Raw genomic sequence first — 17,044 nt, forward strand, 5'->3', positions numbered from 1 at the left:
GCAGTCAAAATGATTTACACTTGTCTCTTCACCTTTACCGCCTTTAAATACTATGGTTCATCATAGTTAATTGCTGCCAAATCCTGTAATTACTGAACATATTGTACTGGCAATTTTATTTATGGATTCGTTGTTGAACCATTGTGCTGAAAATTTGAATGCACGTTTCGTATTTCAAAATTTCCAATTAGAATAATAAATTACAGGCAAAAATAAAAATAGAACAGACGATCATGGACCTTTGCAAAGGGTTCTAGCAGTAAAAGCGCTTGTGATGGATAGCCCAATGCCACACAGTTTTCTACATCAAATCGTGCATGATGTAGTTAATGAAAGCAAACAGTTAACCAAGGCAGAGCGTGTGTGATAGTTACACCTTTCACACACGAGTGTATACATAAAACCGTGTGGGATGTACATCCGAATGGAAACATTTTCCCTGGATTGACTGTGTGGGATGTACATAAGAACGGAAACGTATTCCTTGGATTGACTATGTGTGATATACATACGAACGGAAATGTTTTTCTGCGATTCACCGTGTGAGATGTACATACCTACGGAAATGATTTTCTCGGATTACCGTGTGGGATGTACATACCTACGGAAATAATTTTCTCGGATTACCGTGTGGGATGTACATAATAACGGAAATGATTGGGTTTCGATGCCTCGCCCGATCGCACACGGCCCCAGCCTGGGTCCTAGGAGGGCCTATCCCTGACGATTTCTGGGTCGTGTGGGAAGGACACCCTATCGCACACACTCACTTGGCGACGGTTCCAAATGCCGTCGTAGAAAGGGGTAAAACACCATTTGTTTAGGACCGACGCGCACTAGTGGTCCTCTACTTTGTTGTTGCAAGTTTTACGTGGCTGCTACGGGCTTCTAGCAAGAACCGTTCTTACCTACTCATCAAAACCACAACGATTTTTCATCAAGTGTGCTGTTTTAACCTTCAACAAGGACCGGCCATAGTCAAATTCGATTCAACTAAAGTTGGAGAAACAGACACCCGCCAGCCACCTGTGTGCAAAAGCACATCGGTAGAACCGGTCTCATGCACGTGGTCATGTAATGTTGGTCCGGGCCGCTTCATCCAATAATACCGCCGACTCAAAATAAGACATTGGTGGTAAGCATTATGACTATTATCGCCCACAACTCTTTGTGTTCTACTCGTGCATATCATCTATGCATAGACCTGGCTCGGATGCCACTATTGGGGAACATAGCATGCAATTTCAAAAATATTCCTCCGATCACGCAAGATCTATCGAGGAGATGCATAGCAACGAGAGGGGGAGAATGTGTCCACGTACCCTCGTAGACCGAAAGCGGAAGCGTTAGGTTTGATATAGTCGAACGTCTTCACGATCCAACCGATCTAGTACCGAACGTACGGCACCTCCGAGTTCAGCACACGTTCAGCTCGATGATGTCCCTCGAACTATTGATCCAGCAGAGGGTCGAGGGAGAGTTCCGTCAGCACGACGGCGTGGTGACGGTGATGGTGATGTGATCTGCGCAGGGCTTCGCCTAAGCACCACAACACTATGACCGGAGGAGTAAACTTTGGAGGGGGGCACCGCACATGGCTAAGAGAACAATTGATGTTCTATGGGGTGCCCCTGCCCCCGTATATAAAGGAGGAGAGGAGGAGGCGGCCGGCCAAGAGGGGCACGCCATGGGGGGAGTCCTACTAGGACTCCACTCCTAGTAGGATTCGCCCCCCCCTTTCCTTTCTCATCGGAGGGGAAAAGGAAGGAGAGGGAGAGGGAAAGGGGGGCGCCGCCCCCTCCCCTAGTCCAATTTGGACTCCCATGGGGGGGTGTAGCCACCCCTTGCAGGCTCCCCTCTTTCTCCCCTAAGGCCCATGTAGGCCCAATATTTCCCCTGGGGGTTCCGGTAACCCCTCGGTACTCCGGTAAAATACTCGAACCACTCAAAACCATTCCGATGTCCGAATACCACCTTCCAATATATCAATCTTTACCTCTCGACCATTTCGAGACTCCTCGTCATGTCCGTGGTCTCATATGGGACTCCGAACAAACTTCGATCACCAAAAACACATAACTCATAATACAAATCGTCATCGAACGTTAAGCGTGCGGACCCTACGTGTTCGAGAACTATGTAGACATGACCGAGACACATCTTCGATCAATAACCAACAGCGGAACCTGGATGTTCATATTGGTTCCTACATATTCTACGAAGATCTTTATCGGTCAAACCGCAATAACAACATACCTTATTCCCTTTGTCATTGGTATGTTATTTGCTCGAGATTCGATCGCCGGTATCATCATACCTAGTTCAATCTCGTTACCGGCAAGTCTCTTTACTCGTTCCGTAATGCATCATCCCGTAACTAACTCATTAGTCACATTGCTTGCAAGGCTTATAGTGATGTGCATTACCGAGAGGGCCCAGAGATACCTCTTCGATACTCAGAGTGACAAATCCTAATCTTGATCTATGCCAACCCAACAAACACCTTTGGAGACACCTGTAGAGCATCTTTATAATCACCCAGTTACGTTGTGACGTTTGATAGCACAAAAGGTGTTCCTCCGGTATTCGGGAGTTGCATAATCTCATAGTCAGAGGAATATGTATAAGTCATGAAGAAAGCAATAGCAATAAAACTTAATGATCATTATGCTAAGCTGACGGATGGGTCTTGTCCATCACATCATTCTCTAATGATGTGATCCCGTTCGTAAAATGACAACACATGTCTATGGTCAGGAAACTTAACCATCTTTGATTAACGAGCTAGTCAGGTAGAGGCATACTAGGGACACTCAGTTTTGTCTATGTATTCACATATGTACTAAGTTTCCGGTTAATACAATTCTAGCATGAATAATAAACATTTATCATGATATAAGGAAATATAAATTATAGCTTTATTATTGCCTCTAGGGCATATTTCCTTCAGCACCAGCCCCTAGTGGGCTGGGCACCACTCGCCCCTCGGCCCCATGAGCCTAGGGTTGGGGGGAACCCTAGATGCCCCCCATTGGCTTGGGGGGCAAGCTACCCCCTAGGGCCGCCGACCCCTCCCCCTTGCCCCTACATATAGTGGGGGTGGGAGGGCGGTCGTACCCCTTCCCTGGCACAACCCCTTCCCTTCTCTCCCACCACCTCCTTCCAGTTTGGCTTGGCGAAGCCCTACCGGTGCATCACAACCACCACCACGCCGTCGTGCTGGTTGTGATCCCATCTACTTCTCCCCTTTGCTTGCTGGATCAAGGAGAAGGAGATGTCATCGAGCCGCACGTGTGCTAAACTCGGAGGTGCCGTCCGTTCGGTGCTAGATCGATTTGGATCGCGAAGAGTACGACTACATCAACCGCGTTTTTATGCTTCCGCTTTCGGTCTACAAGGGTATGTAGACACACTCCCCTCTACAAGGGTGAATGAATTTCCCCTCTACGCCTCCGGCACCTCAGTTTATATAGACACCGGGGTACCTAGGGTTTACACATGGTTGGTCGTATCTAAGGGGCAAACGTGCCGAGTCCTATGTCTATGTCTTGGAGTATACGCCAAGTCTTCGCGTCATTCCTTCTTAATGTTTCTGGACCAGACGAACTAGGCCTGCCAGGGATAGGCTTAGGGGGGTCCTCAGCCCAACCCAAAGGATGGGCAACTGACATGCTGAGCACCCCCTAATCCAGGACTCCGTCACTCCGCTGACCGGCTGCACCCCCTGCCGACTCAGCGTCCACGATTGCCGCCTGGATAAACGACCGAACGAGGAGGATCTCGCGCCTCCTACCCCTCCAGGCAGCAACAACACGAGCAGATCCCTGCCATTCCCATCACCGGTGGTGCACGGGCTTACCCCGCACCCGCCACTGGGGACGACGAGGGGCGAGGAGAGGGGGCGGCGGTAGGGGGCTAGCCCCCTCCCCTCGCCCTCAATCGCCCTGGAGGGGGCGCAACTCGAGGGGTTATGGGGACTCGACTCATGGGTAGTACTAGGTAATAGGGTTTAATTTCTATAGTGCCCTTCAACACTAATATGGACCATCGTTATGTAGGGAACTGGATGCTTGAAATGCTTCTACGAATGAAAAATACCAAATGTGTGGGTCATATGGATATATATAGTTTTCTATAAGTACTTCTACCACGTTTAATTTACATTTAATTGTGTATTATTATTTTCCTATTTTTTATTTCATTTTGTATAAGAAGGCAGAGGTGGAGGCGTAGTGAGCCAATACATGCACGAGATTTATGGCACTTATGAGCCAGTGCATCACCGTTACCTCTTAGTCTAAACAACACTTCATAATTCTCCTTGATATATATGTTTTTTTTAATAACAAAGAGAATATGTTCAGAACCAAGTTTATGTTTTCAATATTATCACACTGTATGTTTTAAGGGCCTATTTGAATCAAGTGAATTTTGTATTGTTTTTGGTATTATTTCTAATTTGGTAGGATTTCAACCCTCATGAATTCTTTTTTTTCCCCTGAAATTTACAGGTGTGAACAGGTAATAAATGTCCACGACCTGTCCTCTCCTCCCTGAAAGTTACTACTCTGGTAAAGGGTTAAAAAAGCGAGTTTTACACGACCTCTCTCTTCCCCCCTCTCTGGCCAGCCGAAACATCACTCGAACCGCAATGGCGCCTCCCCGCGGCGGAGCTGCTGCGGCCGCTCCCGCCGCACTGGACCTGACCGGCGTGCACATTCTCGAAGCTTCCAGTGTCCCCCCGCTTCCCGAACGGTAACCACCATCCCATCCTTGCTCTCGGTTCCTTGATCAAATCCTTCGTATCGAGGCTTTACGGGAGGGGATTTTTCTGTGGGTTTCTTGATTGATGCAGCGGCGGTAATGCGGTCCAAAGGAAGGAGGCTGTTGACCCGGATAAAGATAGGAAGAAGGAGAAGGCTGCGGCACCGAGGATCACCGGTTGGGGGCTCCGCGAGTACAGCAAAATAGGTCAGATTATGCGCCATGGTTAAAGCTCGAGTGTTTGCTAATTAACTAGCGTGGTTCGTCGCGCATATATTGCTGGGGTATTTGTGGAACGTTTCTGGAAGGAACCAGTTTGGGCGATTTGATGCGGGGCTTGGTGTTCTTCATAGACGATGTGTGGGATTCCAATGCTTTCTTTGCTCTGGCTATTGCTATAGCAGATTCCAATCTTCGTGTAGGTTCCATTTGTCGAGGGATTTTGTCGGAGAATATTGCTTTGTTTACCCCAACTGAATTCTAGAATGGCCAATTTAGGTTAGAAGGTGCAGGAGCTCTCTCAATCAATTGGTGTATTCCAGTTGAGATTCAGTCCACAATTTGACTTGGTCAATGTGCTGTGCTTTGTGGAGTGATCTGCTGATGGGGGGGGGGGGGGGGGGGGGGCTGTTGCCAAGTGGTGGAGCGATATGGTCGATTCAGGGCAACTCCAACGCGCGACCCCGACCCCAAATGGCCCGTCCGCGTTCGTTTGGGGGTAAACGGACAGCAGACGGCCCAACGCGCGTGAGCAAATGAACCAATGTCCGTTTTCAGTCCACTTTCGACCCATTCCCGGCCCAACTTTGGACCGCGTTTGCGGCTAAACGGACGCGCGGGGACGGGCGGGGCGCGTGCCTTGTTCTCCCCCTGGCCCGCCTGCCGGTGGCACAACCGCCCCTTTTCTCTTCCCCTGCCCTCCCTCCGCCCTCCGCCCCCGCCATCGCTGCCGCCACCCCCGTTCCCGTCCGTGTCGCCTTCCACCAAGGCCGTCCGAACCACGGCCACGCCATGCCATAGCCGTCCCACACCCGCGTCCCGGTAAGCTTTTTGCCGGCGTTTGTGGTTCCTTGTTGCCGGCGTGAGAGAAGCTACGGCCGTTGGCGTCGCCCGTCAACGCAACAACTTCCGGCAGGGCGTGCATTGCGGCAGAGCGCCCACCATCACCACCGACCCCAAACCTTGCTTTGTTGCCTGCGAGGGGAGCACGACGTGCACTTTCTGGCCACATCTCCACCACGACCCCGAGGCGTTCGACGCTTTGCTCACAAGGTACAATGGATAGTAGGGTTTATTATTTCTTTCACAACTTCATTTGCTCATCGGATGATTCGTCCTCGGATGATGAAGAGCTTGTGGTGGCTACATTGGTCGTCCATGACCACATTAGTAGGAAGCGGCCTCGGTTCAGGAGATCAATCCCCGGCCATGCTCCGTCCTTGAACGGCAATAGGGAGAAAGGCCACACCCTTCTCTATGCCGATTACTTTGAGAATGCTGCACTCTTCAAACCACATCAATTTCGTCGTTGATTCCGAATGAGGAGACATGTGTTCAATCGTATTCGGGAGGGAGTGGTAGGATATGACCCATACTTTGAGTGCAAAGAGGATGTCCTTGGCAAGCTTGGCTTCTCTTCTTACCAGAAATGCGCTGCGGCTATCCGCATGGTTGCATATGGAATTCCTGGTGATCTCGTGGATGAGTATGTGCGTACGAGTGAGTCCATATGTCTCCTCTCAATGTACAATTTCGGCAAGGCCGTGGTGGCAGTGTTCGGCCCTGAGTACCTGAGAGAGCCACTTGCCGCTGATACAGAGAGGTTGTTGGCGATCAATGCCGATAAGGGCTTTCCGGGCATGCTTGGTAGTATAGATTGTATGCACCGGAAGTGGAAGAACTGTCCATTTGCTTGGCAGGGGCGGTACAAGGGGCATTTGAAAGGTGCCACTATCATACTTGAAGTGGTGGCTTCACAAGATCTGTGGATATGACATTCTTTCTTCGGCATGGCTGGTTCTCACAATGATATCAACGTGCTTCAACATTCTCCAGTGTTTGCAAGGCTTGCAGAAGGCCACTCCCCAGAGGTCAACTTTGAGAACAATGGCCACCATTACAGCAAGGATATTACCTAGTTGATGGTATCTATCCTCAGTGGTCAACTCTTGTGAAGACCATACCCAATCCGCAAGGAGAGAAGAGACAAAGATTTGCCCAAATGCCGGAGAGTGCTAGGAAGGATGTGGAGTGTACTTTTCGTGTGCTTCAATCTCGATGGTGTATCGTTCGAAACCCTGCATTGACATGGAGCACTCAGAAGCTTTGGGAGGTGATGACTGCTTGTGTGATCATGCACACATGATCGTGGAGGATGAGCGTGGTGATAGCATCTACGACCAAGGGTTTGATTTCGAGGGTGAAAATGTTGAGCCTGAGCAGCTACCTCCTGCAACTTTTCAACAGTTTGTCCAATTTCATCGTGAAATGCGTGATTGGCAGACTCATGTGCAACTTCAGGATGACTTGGTTGAGCACATGTGGACTCATATTGGCAACAGTAGATCTATCGGTTTAATTTTTTTTCATGGAAACAAATTTCGATTGGGTTGTAAGACTATTCGATATTGTTTTTGTTTCAATTGGGTTGTAAAACTATTTCGGATGTGGAACTATTTGCTATGTTTGATTTGAACTACTTGCTATGGTTGATTTTAGTATAAATGGCCTCTGGCGGCCGAAATGCGGCCACGCGTTGGGTGCACGGCCGGCGCATCCACAAATCCGGGCGGACGCCGCCCCATTGCCACCCCCAAACGGACGAAAAGCGGACAAAACGGACGTCTGTTTGGGGTCGTGCGTTGGAGTTGCCCTCAGGGCAACAATTTTGAGAGCCCACAACAATCCAGAGTTTGTTTTCCTCCTTTCCCCATTGGTCAGCCGGTGTTGACCATGCCTTGCGTGCCTCGGCCCAGGTGAAGTCAATCGTGCCATGTGTTCCCATCGCGTTGTGGCTCTAAGGGCACGAGATTCTTTTACTGTTGCGCTGGCCGTATGGACAAGGAAAAGACAGCACCGAGGCGGAGAGGGGAAAGTCAAAGGCGGTTGTGTGCAGAGCTTGAGATCTCAGCCGCTGGAAGTAGGCGACTTGAGGGGAGTTCGACGTCTTTCCCGGTTGGGCGGTCGGTGGCTGCGAGCATGCGTCTAGGAACGGCGGCTTTCCCCGCCGGTCATTCAGCGGTTGCAAGCAGACGGCTGGATGTTCAGCTGTTGCAACCCTGCCAGCTAGGAGCGATCTTTCCTGGCAGTTGACGAATAAGGATTTCCCCCCTCTTTGTATTATAAAACAACCACCGCATCACAAGTTCATACAAGTCAAAACAAAAGAGCAAAAAAAAGAGAAAAAAGAAGAAACACTAACGGCAAAGATACATGATAGCAAAGGAGCCACTAACAAGTACCGAATGCACCAAGCACAAGCTTGAGCATCGAGGCGCTTGGCGAACAAGACGAGCACATGATGTGACTAAGACGAGGTAGTGGCCCGCCACTGCAGGAGGATTGCCACGCTCCGTCAACTCCCTAGAGGCCAGCTATTGTCGGTCCGCCATCCTCCTCTACCTTCGAAGAAGGCCCCCTTTAGTCCTGGATCGGAGGACACTACGCCATCGACAGGCAGAGTCGCTCACCCCTGAGCTCGCATGACCAGGACCATCTGGTTGCCGGGGAGAGGACAACAAGCACGGCCACCGCACCACGCAGCGCCCCAACATCGCCACCGCCGCTCGCAGGCATCAACTTCAACTGCAAGCAGCTGAGCGGGAACACCAATGAAAATATCCGACATACCACATCCCGTGTTGAAGCCTCGACCACCACTCCGTTGTGCCAAGGTGGTGCCTTCAAGAAGAAAATGACGCCAGAGCGCCGTCACCACCCAATCTAGAGATTTTGGGCTTTCACCTGGGATGGGAAGGAGAGGGTGAGGGTAGGATCGCGATGCCGCCCTCAAGAAGGAGAACGACGGCGGAGCGCCTCCTGCATCGTGGCTGCAGCAACCGGCCAAGGGTTTCCCCCAATCCATCCCTACCAGACCCTCTGCCCCACCAACCGCTAGAGGAGGCCGCAAGCGCCGACCGACGAGGCAAGAAGAAGCTCAAGGGAGGGCCTCCGTCTTCAGATCCGCTCCAAGGGCAAACGGGGAAGCCCCGGGAGCCAGCCCACTCCCCCCGCGCACGCCAAAGGGGGGCCCACGTGATTCTCGACTGTGGCTGTCGCCACAACTCCGGGGCGCAACACGCCGGGGGCACCACAAAGCCCATCACGCTGCCGCCAGTCATCGGCCCCGCCAGCGCCAGCCGCCGCCGCACCCTCTGCTAGCGCCGCGCCGCCGCCCAACCACACCGACCCGCGTCGGCTATCATTGAGCGGGGGACGAGAGGCCTCGCCGCGGCCGCTGCTGACCGGGCTTTGCCCGTCAACGCGACCGGCGCCGGCAAGGGGAGAGGTGGGGAGGAGGAGGGCCCTAAGGCCGGCGGCTAGGGTTTCCCCTCCGCATCGCTCGCGGGAGCGACCGGGAGGGGGAGGGCGAGGGTTCCCAGGCTGGGCGTTCGGTGGTTGAGACCCCAATTGTCTGATTTTTGGTTGTTGTGGTGTATTCTGTTGTGCTCTTGTGTGGTAATGGTCAGCTGTAGTTCCTCCACGGTATTATGCTGGAGTATTGTTGCCACCAATACTATCACGGTAGGGGGCTGCCAAACCATTTTACAAATAGTGAATGTTTATCTGAGCAGACCAAGGTTGATGTATGTCTGTGCACTGAGTTAGATAGGTTGTTCCAGCGTATACGCATGAGGATGTCGAAGTCCATCTGCAGAAGCGGCACAACAAAGCACGTCAGATTGGAAGAAAACGTTGTTGGTTAGCTTGATGCCATGCTGGGATTTAGAGCATGGTATGTTGGGTGACATTACAAATGATGTATCAGTATATAGCGATGCTCATTGCTCATTGCGGTTACTTTTTGGTGTACACTGGTTCTAGGTCAGAGGAAGTTGCGTTGATAGAAATTTCATGAGGTCATAGATGTGCAAAAGAGGGGTTATACCCTTGTACTAGATGTTTCGCTGTAACCTTTTTGATGAGAGATGTTTTTCTGTCATGAATGTAAACTTGAATTGCTAACACACAGGTACTTTGACCTGATGAGCATTTGACATGATTTTGCAGTTTGTGAGAAAGTTGAAGCCAAAGGAAGAACAACATACAATGAGGTATTCTCCAAAGCTCAAACACGTGTATCCTTCATTGATTGGCCATGATAAATCACTCCCGAATGCCATGTTTAAATATCAATGGAGTTTGGCTGTAATTTTGGATGGCTTTATCTAACCTGTAAGTCTGCTTATGAAGCACAAAGAGCATCCTGAATGCCAATGCAAAATAATTATCCTGCCATTTAAATGCTGAAAGGCATAAAAATCAATACTTGTATTACGTTGCTGCCATGCCATTTTTGCTGATACATAACACGCCTCTCAAAGATATATGCTTGGGAACTGATTTACTTTCTCCCCACTTGAGTCATTAACTACCTCAACCAGCTACTTTCTATTACAGGTTGCTGATGAAATTTATTCAGAGCTGAAGTCCATGGCACATATTGGTCAAGGGGTTTGTTCCTATTATTTGTATAATATAGACTTCTCTGTTCCCTTTTTGCATATACTTATAAAAAATTTGAATTAAGAAGCATGGCTCCTAATTTCGTTTAGCATGGAAGTATGGAACTGATACAAAGAGTGTCGGCCCGCCAAATGTCATGGTTCCAGAAAGCTTATTACAAACATCCACACGTTTTAGAACCTCTAACCAGCACCGCCACCTTACTGTCTTTGCAACTATGACGTTGGAACACAACCACCTAGCAGAAAACTGGACGATTAAGTTACAGCAAACACTACAACACTGAAACCAAAGCTAAATGTCAACATCACACCGAGAACTTTCAAGTCCATTTCTCATCGAACTCATCAAACTGCAAAAAACAAAATCATATATTTATTTGTTTTTTGCAGGAGAAACAAAATCATATCTGTAATTGTGCTAAAAGAAAACAAATTTATCTTTGTAGTTTGATGAGAAGAATATTAGGCGGAGAGTGTATGATGCTTTCAACGTTCTCATTGCACTTCGTGTTATTGCAAAAGAAAAAAAGGAGATACGGTGGATGGGCCTTTCAAATTACAGATATGAAAAAATAAAGAAGCTTGAGGTCAGTTTTTGTGCTTACTTTGCAGGTTAGATGCACAGCAATCCATTCCTGTATGATTATGAGTTGATTGCTACCATCTTTTTTATAGGAAGTTCGTAAAGAACATGTCAACAAGATTAGGAACAAGAAGGCACTCCTCCAGGAAATCGAAAAACAGGTAAGTTGCTTACAATATGAACAACTTTTCTTTGGTTTTGTTGTCTCTTACTACTACCTCCGTCCCAAAATATAAGACGTTTTTGCAGTTAAAATTGAACTGCAAAAATATCTTATATTTTGGGACGGAGGTAGTATTGTATATATACTGGTGTATTTGATATCTCCTGATGATTCTTTCTTGTTCATTTAAAGTTTGATGATCTCCAAAACATCATGTTACGTAACCAAACACTGGAAAGCTCAGCAGAGAATGTTAATGGCATCCGCCTTCCATTCGTATTGGTCAAGGTATTTTATTTTCTTGCGCTGCAACTGTCAGAGATGCTTAACCCAGCCAGTTGCTACTAAGCTGTAACATATAACTGTATTTAGATCACCCTTGTGCTCAACTTGCACTCTGGCATTCCCATGTTTATAATTGCTGACCTAACGTAGCATAGCAACATAGATTAGAACAAACAGTAGTGAATGGCGCTACTATAAATTGTATGGTATTCCTACGCGGTGCTAGGAATGTCTTTCCCTCAGATATGTAGTTACATAAAACACTGACGATCACGAGTAAAAAGATACGTGCAAGTGTATTTAATGCCATTTTTTCTTTAAGCAGACATCTAGGAAAGCAAGGGTGGAAATTGAGATTTCAGACGACTCAAAGTTTGCCCATTTCGAGTTCAATGGGTATGTATCTTCTTATTTTCATACTTCTGTCCATATTAGCAGTTCGAGCTTCTAACCGGATGTCCGCAACTCTCTTTTCAGTGCACCATTCACATTGCATGATGATCTCTCAATCCTTGAGGGGATAAGGCGTAACAGCATAGGAAGAGCTGGCCGCGCCACCCTTCACTAGAGACTCAAGAATATTACAAATGAATTAAAAGTGTCAGAACTGGCACAGCCAGATTCTTTTGCACAGCTATGTATAGCTATATATTGTCATGAAAACTTGACCTAGTTTATAGGACAATCTCTCAGGCTTGAGAAGATTTTAACCTGCAAATTTTGTCCCCTTTTTGTGCCTAGCAGGTTATTAGGTCTAAGATAGATGATTCGTATATGTGCTGCTATGTAAACATTTATAGCAGCTTCGGCGCACAAGCTTCGTTGATTATCATTGATGATCTGTTTGTCCTAGTGTTCTTTTCCCTTGGCAAGTCATTTAACTTTCTAACAACAGTTAATGCGTGGACGAGTGATGCTCGGTGCTCACTCCAGTGCCGCATCCCTGATCAGTGTCATGAAGGTATGCAAATTGCTTGACCTTGCCTGTGTAATCAGGCAAATCAGTAGCAAGATTATCGATACTTCTTCCTTCTAAGCTCATCTGACATAATGCTGAGAGCTGAAAGAAATGTCCTTTCAAGCTGCATTTGCTACTTGGTAGGATGAAGTTATGCAAAATGCATGATATATTTCGTCTGTGATTTAGAAACTGCTACTACAGAGTTCGGAACATATAGTCACCATAAATATCTGGATCATTCGATTTTGAATGAGCCCCCTCCCCCTTGAGATTAGACAGTACCGACCTCGAGCCGGGGACGCCAGAGGAGGAAGAACCTTGATGGGTTCGGGTTTGGGGATTAGGATTTCAGCTCGAGGAGGAAGATAAACCAAAATTATGGGATGTCAATCCAACGGCACAAAAGTTTCCAAGAATCCAACGGCGAAGTTCTTTTAAAGCATCTACAGCCTCAATGAACAAATCTGACCCCTATATGTCTACGGACAGGAGCGGGCCGGCCCTCATTTGTCCATGTCCGCAACCACACCACCCATTTTTTAACCATCAATTCCATGCAATGCAGCGGCCGTCATACAAAGATTGTAAAGAGAACTAAACTTCCTACTCCTAGTTCAAGAAGACGTCGATGCCCCCTTGCCGGAGCCGCCGACCTCGTGGTCATTGGCGGTGGGGCAAATCTCCGGCATCTCCTCCTCCTTATTGTCCGCAAAGATCTGCTCCCGCCTCATGTCGAAGAGGTGGATAAGCCACCTCCCTCTCGGATAGAGAGAGTCGAGGATGGCCTGGTTTTCAGCCACGAGGCCTGGATCGGCGACAAGCGTTGCGAAGGCAGCGGTGCCCGCTTGCTCTGCCTCCAACTGTGACTCCGCCGCAAGGTGCTCCACCTCCACCTCCTCGGCTTGGGCGAGGTGGAAGCTCTTAGGCACCTGAGCGCATGTTTTTTTTTTGCGAGATCAAAAGGGTTTTATTCCATTATGTTGACTAATGATCAAATAGAATCATCGCCAGGTCAGTGTTGCAGACGCTAGGAGGACAAATGCAAACCTGTGAACCTCGAGATATGTTAGCAGTTAGCACGACCAAGCCAAGAGCGTTTAAATCACTGAATAGAGTGGGTCAAAGATATCATGCTACCTAGCACAGTAATAATGCAAATATCATGTTTGATATGATGTGTTTGTATTACTACTGTTACTCTTACTAGTATCATCTACTACTACCGCGACTATTACTACTACTAATACTTTTCGAACGAGAACGCGTTGAAATTACGTAAACAGTATTGAACCAGTCTCAGGTTGCTCCAGTTAAGAGAAACGTCATCTCTTTTTTTAGAGAAAAAACAAAGGACCTTTGCGTTTCATTGCATTCAAAAGATAGGGGTACGGTTACAATCCTCCTAAAAGGTGGGTTTTACAGAACCAACAGTCAAATGTCATCTCTTGATAATCAATCTTGTGCGAATGTTTAAAACAGAGGAGGGTCAAGGTAGGAAAATCTAAAATATACTGTGTCTAAAACAAGTTCACTAGGGTCATATCTGTAAAGATATGAAAATGGTATCAAACCAAGGGAATCTTAAAACCATCTCATAAGAAAGCTTCGTAGTAACAGGCCTAGAGCAATACATCACTCAGGAAGGATTATATGTCTTTTCCAGGGTCGTATTTTCTCATTAGAGTACAAAAGAAAACAGCTGTGAGAGATGCATATCCATTTCACAATGGGAGAAGGTAAGGAGAGAAAGCATTCATACTGAACATATTATCTCTAGCTGAAGATATCTGCATACACCATACAACAGGTATATTTCAGTTTGAAGTTTTACAACAGAGGGAATGTAAGACAAGCAATGGCCCAATATTGTTTCAGAGCTTCTACTGCATAGCGAGCACATAAACACAGTAACCAGTACCAGAACACTTGCCATGGGGAAGACCTGGCAGTCTATTGAGTTCGTTCAATAACATATGCTGTCCAAAATTGGCAAGATGTGATGAAGGAAAAGCTGCTGCAAATTCACAATGACGACTCCCCCAGAAACTAGGCAGTTGCAGCAGGTTCGGCATTAGGAACATACCAACCACGGATTATCTCAATGGCCTTCTTCCTCCTTGCAAGCCTGGACTTGCGATGGTCTCCAGTATTCCTGTGCATGGCACCAACCTTCACTGTCTTGTCGATGGCTTTGTATGCCTCGGAGATCATTTTCTCTATTTCAATGATTTCTTCAGGTTGGGCATCAGCTTTCTTTCTAAGCTTTTCAAGGGCTCTGAAAACCTAATCAAAGAGTAAAAGCTTACGGCATTTGATCTCGTATAAAAAGAAACTTCTGGTATTGATTGCTGCATTAAAAAAACTGAATGTTTGTGCAGATGAAACCACCCTTGTACCCATAACTTGTACTCCGTCCATTCACTATTATAAGATGTTCTAACATTTTTCTTGAATTGGATGTATATAGACGCATTTTTGTGTGTTTGTTCACTCATTTCGGTCTGTATGTAGTCTCTACGGAAATATCCAAAACATCTTATAATAGAAAAACGGAGGGAGTATTTTACATGCCATTAGATTTACTGAAATGACACAGAACACCTATTATTCAGATGAAGTACACCACGGAAACTAAATTTGGTGGTTTGTTACTTTTGTCCCCTTATTCGGATGTTTTGTGGGCAATATTCCAATAATAAATCCACTTGCAATATCCAATTAACCACTCGTCTTATACAATAAAATTTAATCCGTTTGTAGGTTAATATTACATCAAATCCATCTACACTGACAATAAGGTATGTCAGAATGACAGAATGCAACACCAAAATGTATTTCAAGTGGAGAAATCGACACACATTTTACAAAATTTTAAACTCCATTAATTTGCAGTATAGAGTCTACTCTACCCCCCTCCCCTCAAAATTCACCCATACACAGCATTACAGCAACACGTGCTTATCTCAAAGCACCGATTCCCCATTTTCACCAAGCAGTGCAAATTAAGTGGCAAACTTGACGGATAGAGAAAGGGATACGCCCGCCATTAGGCATTGTATACCTTCTTCATCCGGGTGCGCATCTCGGCCTTGCGAGCATGGTTGCGGATGCGGTGTCTGTCATTCTGACGCTCCCTCTTCTTGACCGAGTCCGGCTGTCTTCCAGTCTTGGGCGGCTCGGCGGCACACACCACCTGCAGCCCCCTCCTCCTCAGCCTCCCCGTCGACGCCGAGGCTCCGAACCCACCTGAGGAAAGCATTCTCGGTCACTGATGAATAAACATAATTTTCTTGAGTAAACTCGAGCGGGAGAAGGGAAGTGCGGTACCGATGGGGAAGGCGGCGTAGGAGGTCGACAGGCGGGCCTGTGGGGCGATGGCGCGCAGGGAGAGGGAGGCGGGTGCCCGGGAAGGGGAGGGGAGGGAGGCCGAGAGGGAAGAGAGGGAGAGGAGCGGTGAGGTGGCGGTGGCCATGGCTGGAGACCAGGATGGGAGGAGTTCGGGTTGCAGACCCGTCCTGTGTCAGTGCCGATGATGTTATCTTATCCGGGGAAGTAGTGGGTTGCTCCGGCGTGGGGCTGAAGGCGGGAAATCGATTTACGCCTGCTTTGCACTAAGACGGGACTAAAGTTATAATGTCTTCCACAAGGGTGTCTCTAACGCCGAACCCCAAAACGGACATTATATTTATCCGCGGACTGGGTTCACGGACAGTGATCCGGAAGCTGGTCATCCAACCATTTCCTCTAAACATCGGCCTCTATTTTTTTTAAGTATGCAAACTCAAATAATAGCATATCAAATCTTCGATGAGTGAAAATATTCAAATGCGACAGTGGTTATAATTTAATAAATATTACAATCCAACTAAGTTTTCAAATTAAATAGTTTAAACTTGAATTCAACTTTCATATGTTCTAGTTGTCCCCTTTAACCGCTTATAGATGCTCAATCAAAATTTCTTTGAACTGCTCATAAGTTGCTCGATGCCGAACTTGTTGATGCATTTGAACAAACTTATTAAACATAACCGGATTATGATGTGGAAGTTGGATAGGATCACCCATGTTCTTAAATTTCAGACCTCGGGCAACATCTGCACCCTCATCCTCCACAATCATGTCGTGCATGGTCATATATGTCATCATCTCCCCTGAGATCTCGGGGTCCCATTGTTTAGCAGGTCCATGAACAACTGCAAAACACACATGAAGCACTCAAAATGCCTTCTCCACATCCTTTCTAGGTCCTTATCTTTGGTTAAAGTGAGCTCTTTTTTGACCAACTGCCTCACAGATGGTCTTGACGAATGTAGTCCATAGAGGATAGCTACCATCAATCAGATAGTGGTCCATGTTCTAATGATGCACATTGAAAGTGTAGTTGTAAGGAGGAGCTTGTCCTTTAGTCAACCTAGCAGACATGGATACCGCTGCCAAATCCAAAGGTCATGTGATGACCCTTGATCGATCCCCAAAAATTGAGAACATGCACTTTCGCACACTTCACGTCTGTAAAGACCGCCTGCATCATTGATGTTTGATTCGCATAATCCTCCTCGTCGGATGACTCAACGTAGTGCTCGTACATCTATTCCATGTTC

At 47.3% G+C, this 17,044-nt stretch overlaps 2 protein-coding genes across 2 annotated transcripts; one reads left to right on the forward strand and one right to left on the reverse strand.

The window, feature by feature from the left end:
- The first annotated feature begins 4,547 nt into the window (after positions 1–4,547).
- Positions 4,548–12,334, forward strand: LOC109736559 (transcription factor-like protein DPB). Its single transcript, XM_020295772.3, has 9 exons — positions 4,548–4,755; positions 4,856–4,971; positions 9,994–10,037; positions 10,384–10,437; positions 10,898–11,038; positions 11,127–11,195; positions 11,390–11,485; positions 11,808–11,878; positions 11,960–12,334. Exons 1-9 carry the CDS (start codon positions 4,652–4,654, stop codon positions 12,048–12,050), a joined length of 786 nt encoding a protein of 261 aa, XP_020151361.1. The 5' UTR covers positions 4,548–4,651; the 3' UTR covers positions 12,051–12,334.
- A 1,854-nt stretch (positions 12,335–14,188) lies between these two features.
- Positions 14,189–16,064, reverse strand: LOC109736551 (small ribosomal subunit protein bS20c). The gene is made up of 3 exons (XM_020295763.4): positions 15,771–16,064; positions 15,505–15,689; positions 14,189–14,726 (listed from the first exon to the last, which is right to left on the reverse strand). The coding sequence occupies exons 1-3, from the start codon at positions 15,913–15,915 to the stop codon at positions 14,490–14,492; spliced, it is 567 nt and encodes a 188-aa protein (XP_020151352.1). The 5' UTR covers positions 15,916–16,064; the 3' UTR covers positions 14,189–14,489.
- Between the last annotated feature and the right edge of the window lie 980 nt (positions 16,065–17,044).

The sequence above is a fragment of the Aegilops tauschii genome, chromosome 3, assembly GCF_002575655.3.
Source record: "Aegilops tauschii subsp. strangulata cultivar AL8/78 chromosome 3, Aet v6.0, whole genome shotgun sequence".
Taxonomy (NCBI): domain Eukaryota; kingdom Viridiplantae; phylum Streptophyta; class Magnoliopsida; order Poales; family Poaceae; genus Aegilops; species Aegilops tauschii.

Excerpts from the sequence above, each read along its gene's own strand:
- LOC109736559 (XM_020295772.3), top strand. The coding sequence starts at position 4,652 with ATGGCGCCTCCCCGCGGCGGAGCTGCTGCGGCCGCTCCCGCCGCACTG. Across the intron at positions 10,038-10,383 it reads GAAGAACAACATACAATGAG|GTTGCTGATGAAATTTATTC; the intron begins GTATTCTCCAAA and ends TTTCTATTACAG. Across the intron at positions 11,039-11,126 it reads AAAAAATAAAGAAGCTTGAG|GAAGTTCGTAAAGAACATGT; the intron begins GTCAGTTTTTGT and ends TCTTTTTTATAG.
- LOC109736551 (XM_020295763.4), bottom strand. The coding sequence starts at position 15,915 with ATGGCCACCGCCACCTCACCGCTCCTCTCCCTCTCTTCCCTCTCGGCC. Across the intron at positions 15,690-15,770 it reads CTACGCCGCCTTCCCCATCG|GTGGGTTCGGAGCCTCGGCG; the intron begins GTACCGCACTTC and ends TGCTTTCCTCAG. Across the intron at positions 14,727-15,504 it reads TGCGCACCCGGATGAAGAAG|GTTTTCAGAGCCCTTGAAAA; the intron begins GTATACAATGCC and ends CTCTTTGATTAG.